Genomic DNA, 6,436 nt, shown 5'->3' on the forward strand with positions numbered 1-6,436 from the left:
AGAAGAATGAATTTGTGTGTCGAAATGGAAGGACATCATTTCGAGAACTTATTATAAGAGCATAGACTAAATAAAAATTTTACTTAATAATGTAGTTAGTGAATAAATTTTGTATTGATGAGTTGAAACTGTAAATTAGTTGAAACTGTAAATATCAGTTTAAAACAGCGTTAACACATGAAAATGTTTGAAGTCGTTTTTCTCAGAAACGGTTCATTTTATTGTATCGCAACAAGAGTTACTTTTTTAAATAATTTTTGATACTCTTTAACATGGTGCTGTTCAAATTTATAAAGCGGTGAAAACAAAAAAGTTGTTGGCCATAGATCGAAGATTAAGGTCAGGTTAGGTGTTTGGCACTGGATTATTTGCATCATATTTGGAACATAAATCTATAAGGGCACTAGTAATACATAGGAAAGACTTGGAACAAATCAAATCACAAATAAAAAAGTTGTCTAAGAAAAACTAAAAAAAAAAATTTTTTTTGACACCCTGTATCTCCGTTAATATTGAGTTTTCGAAAAATTGTTATAGGACTTTGTGACCCTAATTTTTGTGAGGAATCACCTGCTGAAGTCTTGGCGCATAATTTCCGGACACCCTGTATATATGTATACAGAGTGGCCCAAAAGTCGCGCAACGCTAACGCGCAATCCGCATGAGCCGTTTCCTCGGCTCATAGCTGTTCTATCGGCAGTTTAACGGTTGTCTGTGTGCAAAGCGATATTGTGGCTATACGAATGTGTAACTATGGCAACGGGATCACGTTATCGGTTTACGGTCGCGCAACGTGTGTTTTTAGTGACTTCATACTATCGTTATCATGCCGAGTATCGAAACATTCTTTCCGATTTCGCCGAAAAATTTCCTGATTCTCAAGTTCCGAGGCGTGAAACTGTGTATCGCTTGATAAAAAGATTCGAAGAAAGTGGCAGTGTGAATGATTCCAAGCGTTCGGGCCGGCCACGGAGCGTGCGAACTGAAGAAAACTTACACACCGTCGCTCAGAGTTTTGTTGAAACACCGGCGCGATCAGTCCGTAAAGCTGCCCATGAATTGGAAATGTCTCGTTCCAGTCTACAGCGAATGATGAAGGAACTAGGTTTGCACGTTTACAGACCACGCCTCTTATAAGCATTGACAGAAGATGATCCGGATCGTCGGCTCGCAGAATGGTACGTAATTCGATGCGAAGCGTTCGAAAATTTCTTTAAAACAATTTTGTGGTCGGACGAAGCACAATTCAAATTAAATGGGCGTATCAACAGGCACAATTGTGTGTACTGGTCCACCGACAATCCGCATATCACCATTGAAAAAGGATTAAACGTGCCCGGAGTAACGGTATGGCTTGGTGCTTGCTCCTTCGGCATCGTCGGGCCCTACTTTTTCGACTCAACTGTCACAGGGGTTGCATACCTCGATTTGTTGATGGAACTGCGCGAAGAACTCAATAATAACCCGGAGTTTGCTGGTCACTGTTTAACTCTTCAACAAGATGGCGCTCCACCGCATTACGCTGTAGTCGTTCGCGAATTCCTCAATAACTTTTTCCCGGATTGGATTGGTAGAAGAGATCAAATCGAATGGCCTCCACGTTCTCCGGACCTGACTCCCTTAGATTTTGCCGTGTGGGGTATTTTGAAGGACAGGGTGTTCAAAAATCAATTACCGGACATCGAGACCATGAAAAACATCATAACTGATGAAGTCGCCCAAATGAATGATGATAAACCTTTACTGAAGCGCATCTGTAAAGCCGTTAAAAAGCGATGTCTGAAGTGCATCGAAGAAGATGGAGGGCACTTTGAACACAAGCTGTGATACCAGGGAGTTGGTTTTTGCCTCGCTTCAAACATAATTTGTATACTTTGTTTTTTGATGAATAAATTTTGTATTTTTGCTACGTAATTTCATTTTTTTTTCATTCGGTTGCGCGACTTTTGGGCCACTCTGTATATATATATATTGTGAAATTCACAAATTGTTAACAATAGAAGAAAGAGCAGAAACTCAATATCTACAGGAAATAATAAGATAGAATAACAAAAAAAATTCAATGTTCAAAGGAAATTGTATAATTGAAATTAAATGATAGCAAAATACTAAATATAACACAATAAATCATTNGAGGTCAAGGTCATGACCTTCACATTTCACATTTATTTGCGCTCTCATTATATCACTACTAAAACAGGTTAATAATTACTCTGGCTCAGGTCTTTTAAACCCGTAGGGCACAGAGCTGTGGTCGTCTAAGAACCGTCTCTTGACGGAGAGAGGCTTATACAGCTTGGTTTGCTGCACTGTAACCACCTCGTGCTCCTTGGTCCTCAAGATGTTTCTTGAGACCACGCATACAGGGCTGGCAGAAGTGTCCAACGCCATATCTTTTATGGTGTTGAAATTTACCAGTCGTGAGGCTGTGTAGTTAAGGGATATACCCTTAACTTTACACACGACCTTCTCCTCGTTATCCTTGGTAGAGAAGACCTTGTATGGGTAGTTTTTCAGACCTTCGCTGACAAACTCGGTTATGTAGCTTCCGGGTCCGTACCTTTCCAACTCGTCTGTTATATCGCCTAGGAACTCTCCTGTGGGTACGTCGTACCCTCCGTCTCGAGATACGTAAATGACAGAGTCTGTGTCGTAATACAGGACCCTGTCGCCCAGCTGTTCCAAGTAACTGTACAGCTTAAGACTGGCTTGAGTGGTAACGTACGCAGCGAGGACGACATTTACGGTAGTGAGCGGGTCGTAGGCCTCCTCCATGTGCTCCCAATTGACGACGAGGGTGTCTTCGTTGATCGGGAGCGCCGAATTAACGTAGATGCTGGGGTTGGTGAGCATGCTGAAGAATTCCGCGGGGTTTCTCACGTTGGATGTTTTGGGCTGGTTCTCCCTCTGTTCAAGTTTCCCCCAGAAACTGTTCAAGATGAGTTTTGCGAGAGACCGTAGCCCTGGGTTCTCCACGATCTCCGCAAACTCCAGCCTGACGTCTTCTCTTTCGAGAAACTGCTCAATATAACGCTCCCTGTCTGCCTGGCTACAGCAGTGCGCGGGCCACCCGGACGCCTGCTGTTTCACGGAGATAAACTTGTTCATCGTCCCCGTGAATAAACCAGATACATTTTTGGTCTTATCGTACTGCTGAACGTCGTAGCTCCAGATCTCGTAGATCTCCAGCAGACGATACCCTTTTTCATCGGCCTTTTGAACTTCTACCACCCATACACCTGTGAGAGTTCGCTCTTCGTCACTATGGCACTTNCCGTGAATAAACCAGATACATTTTTGGTCTTATCGTACTGCTGAACGTCGTAGCTCCAGATCTCGTAGATCTCCAGCAGACGATACCCTTTTTCATCGGCCTTTTGAACTTCTACCACCCATACACCTGTGAGAGTTCGCTCTTCGTCACTATGGCACTTGCCCTTATTCATGTGTTCTCCGTAGGCGCTACAAAGAACAAGCTCATCTTGGCTGGGAGCACAGGGTGGTAGAGATTCTGGCGCGGGAGGATCTTGCATTTAACAATCCCGTTTACATTGCGAAGATCTGTAGGGCATTCCTCACCCACATACACCTTGGGGTGTCCTACGGGGAACTTGCCGTATTTGCAGACCCAGGGGTAAAGGGAGCAGACGTCGACGTATTTGATTTTCTCCCCTGGGCCGCACTTGTAATACTCGAAAATATTACCTGTACGTCCCCCGTAAAATGCGTCTCTGGGGTTTAGCGGTGTCAGCGTAACTAAGGGGTGATTGGTAGTGTAGTCTTCGATTTGCCTCTCTTGCGCCTTTAATCTTCTAAACGTATACTCCCATTTCTCAACGACCTCGTAACCAAGGTCTCGAAGTCTTTGTATCTTTGCAAGGGTGGCTTCGTGTCGGGTGCTTAATGTCTGGGAGGGGTTTTCGTGTAGGGACTTGTCTCTATTATATTTAAAGCAGTCGGGGCAACCATGGAAGTAACACCCGTGAAACTCAAACACCTGTTTGGTTTCAGGGTTGTAGCCATCAACTTTGACTCCTGCGACTCGTGCTTCTTTGTCATTGGCAGCATGAGAAATGTTGAGGCCCCTGGTGTGTTCCTCCCATACCAACCACTGGATGGCTATCTTGCTTTGGTTGTCGCGCCATCTGTAGCCGCCTTTGGGGATGATGCTGATGGTGTTTGGCTGGAGGAAATTGCGCCTGTACACCTTATTGCACGCAGAGGCTATGGTATAGGCTTCCGTGTATGGGCAGACGTTTCCCGTTTCCATCAGCTGCTGTCGGAACTTGGGACATTCGGCCGTCAGGATCTCCACATCCCAAATGCAATATTCTCTGCATGTTAAACTCGTCGTACTTGTGGCCCTCGTACCACTCGAGGAACTTGGAGCGCTCTTCCGGCGTCATATTATCGGGGTCATAGTATTCGGCGGCGGGTAGGGGGCCTACGTAATTTTGGTTGGTTGCGGTGTTGAAAAGATGGGGGAAATAGCCTTTCTTGAAATTATCGCCCAAGCCGAAAGCCTTGGGCAGCTTAGATAAAGCCATGGGGAAATAATTTAGGATGTCCAAAAATTTTACGTTCCCCTAGACCATGGAAATTATTTTCGTCCCTCGCATGATGAGTTCGGGGGTGAGGTCCGTTTGCGTCAGGATGTAGTTTAAGCAGAACTGGTGGTCGAAGGCTTGCCCGTTGTGTGCGGCGACCACCACCTGCTTGAATTATTTCCTCATGGTCATGAGGTGGTGGAGGAACGGCGAAATGGGGTCGTTGAACCTTAAAATCTGCAGTCTAACCCTGCATTTACTACAGATTGTCTGCGGCGTGTTGAGGCATGTGTCGCAGCATTGCTTAAAAACGCAGAGATTTGGTTCATGCAGGAGGAAACCATCTTCTTGCGCCTTCTCTTGCCGGGTCTCCAAGTCGTAGAATACAAAGAGAAGGTCAGTTGTCTTTGGATTTCCTGTGTTGGGCTGTATGTAACACAGGTGGTCTGCGGGCACGTGGGCATTGCATATCTTGCAATATATCTCCCCGCAGACATGGGTTCTGCCATTTTTTACCACCTTAAGACAGTCGAGACAACGGCGAATCTGCTCGCAAACCGAGCTCTTTCCCATTGATCCCTGGCTCCTGTGATTGTCGTAGCATTGCTGCCCCCTGAAGCCGTGCTGACAATCGGAACAGGTGACAGCGATGTCTTCGGGGCATGCGAGCGACTGTTGACATGACGGACAGGTACCACCACATCTGTGTTTGTTTTTAGTATTATATGGGACCTGGCACCTCTCACAATAATAATCACAGCAGAAGGCAGCCGTCAGCGAAGTGATAATATTATAGTGCCCCTCGTGATACATTAAATTTAACGAGGGACCCTCTGTGGAGCCCTTAGATATCACGTCACGTCCCTTGCTACCGTACTGGTACACGACGATGCAGTAGTCGGAGAGATACCGCTGGAACTCCTGCAGCTCAGGGATACCTGCGCCCTCTTCAGGTATGATAACCTCTGTCATCCGCATCAGGTGTTGAGCCCTTTGCGTCTGGATCTTTCCGATATCGCGACGCACCTTGGTTTGGTCCTTGTCTTTGTCCGCGTAGGTTTTTGCTACGACGAGGGCGCGCGGCAAACACATATTGTCTGTATTGTTTATGGTAACAATACCACGCCGCTTGACACACTCCTCGTCGAAGGCGTTGTACTTTTCACCATGTCCTTTCCCTGTGGGCATACGCACAGAAGTCACGCCCAGACAGAACGTCTCGGTGTTTAGTCCCGAGGAGTTGGACTGGTATACGGCGGAGATGACGTCCCATACGTCGTCGTAGGTAACTTCTTTAGTGGGTTTGAAGCGGACCCAGCCATCACCTCTGGCGAAATCCCTGAAGCAAAAGGAAAACGCTTCTTGATCTTCAGGACTAAGGTGTTCGGTTCCCCGTTGAATTATTTAGTTGACGGCTTCCTTGACCCATCCAACAGGCTCTTCGCCGACGGGTACCGGCCTAATTTAAAATTCCAAGACTCGTCCTTGTAGATTGAAACGACGAATTTTTTCACGGTATCTTTGACGATGAAAAATTTAGACATCTTGCAGTGGTGATAGTAGGATTTCTGAAAGATACCAAATCTGATAAAACGCTTCCTGACGAAAGTAATTTGAAAGTTGATTGAATAGCGTCGAGCGCGAGAAGAAAACTAACTGTGATCTTAACACTTCAAAGATTGAAGATAAACTGACTAGAAGGTCGTAGGAGGCGCTTGGTTATTACCTTTGAGGTAACTAGTGTCGGCGAGATATAATTTTAACGCCTGAAAAGAGGTCGCGTGATTAAGATGTGTTTGATTAAAAAAAATAGGGCGTGATTCACATAAAAAGTATTCGAAAAAAATTTTGAATGTGAGTAAAATGAAAAGATAGTGAGCGCTTTCTAC

General features: G+C 45.4%; 1 protein-coding gene across 1 annotated transcript; it reads right to left on the minus strand.

The window, feature by feature from the left end:
• Nucleotides 1-2,208: 2,208 nt before the first annotated feature.
• On the minus strand, nt 2,209-4,547 carry LOC108911588. The gene is made up of 4 exons (XM_023456551.1): nt 4,384-4,547; nt 3,580-4,334; nt 3,287-3,526; nt 2,209-3,239 (listed from the first exon to the last, which is right to left on the minus strand). The coding sequence occupies exons 1-4, from the start codon at nt 4,545-4,547 to the stop codon at nt 2,209-2,211; spliced, it is 2,190 nt and encodes a 729-aa protein (XP_023312319.1).
• Between the last annotated feature and the right edge of the window lie 1,889 nt (nt 4,548-6,436).

This window comes from Anoplophora glabripennis, unplaced genomic scaffold (genome assembly GCF_000390285.2).
Source record: "Anoplophora glabripennis isolate ALB-LARVAE unplaced genomic scaffold, Agla_2.0 scaffold868, whole genome shotgun sequence".
NCBI classification, from domain to species: domain Eukaryota; kingdom Metazoa; phylum Arthropoda; class Insecta; order Coleoptera; family Cerambycidae; genus Anoplophora; species Anoplophora glabripennis.

Bases quoted from the DNA above. Each gene is read 5' to 3' on its own strand.
- LOC108911588 (XM_023456551.1), bottom strand. From the start codon at position 4,547: ATGGCTTTATCTAAGCTGCCCAAGGCTTTCGGCTTGGGCGATAATTTC. The intron at 4,335-4,383 runs GTTCCTCGAGTG...TTTAACATGCAG, and splicing joins ACGCCGGAAGAGCGCTCCAA to AGAATATTGCATTTGGGATG. The intron at 3,240-3,286 runs GTTTATTCACGG...GAACTCTCACAG, and splicing joins TAAGACCAAAAATGTATCTG to GTGTATGGGTGGTAGAAGTT.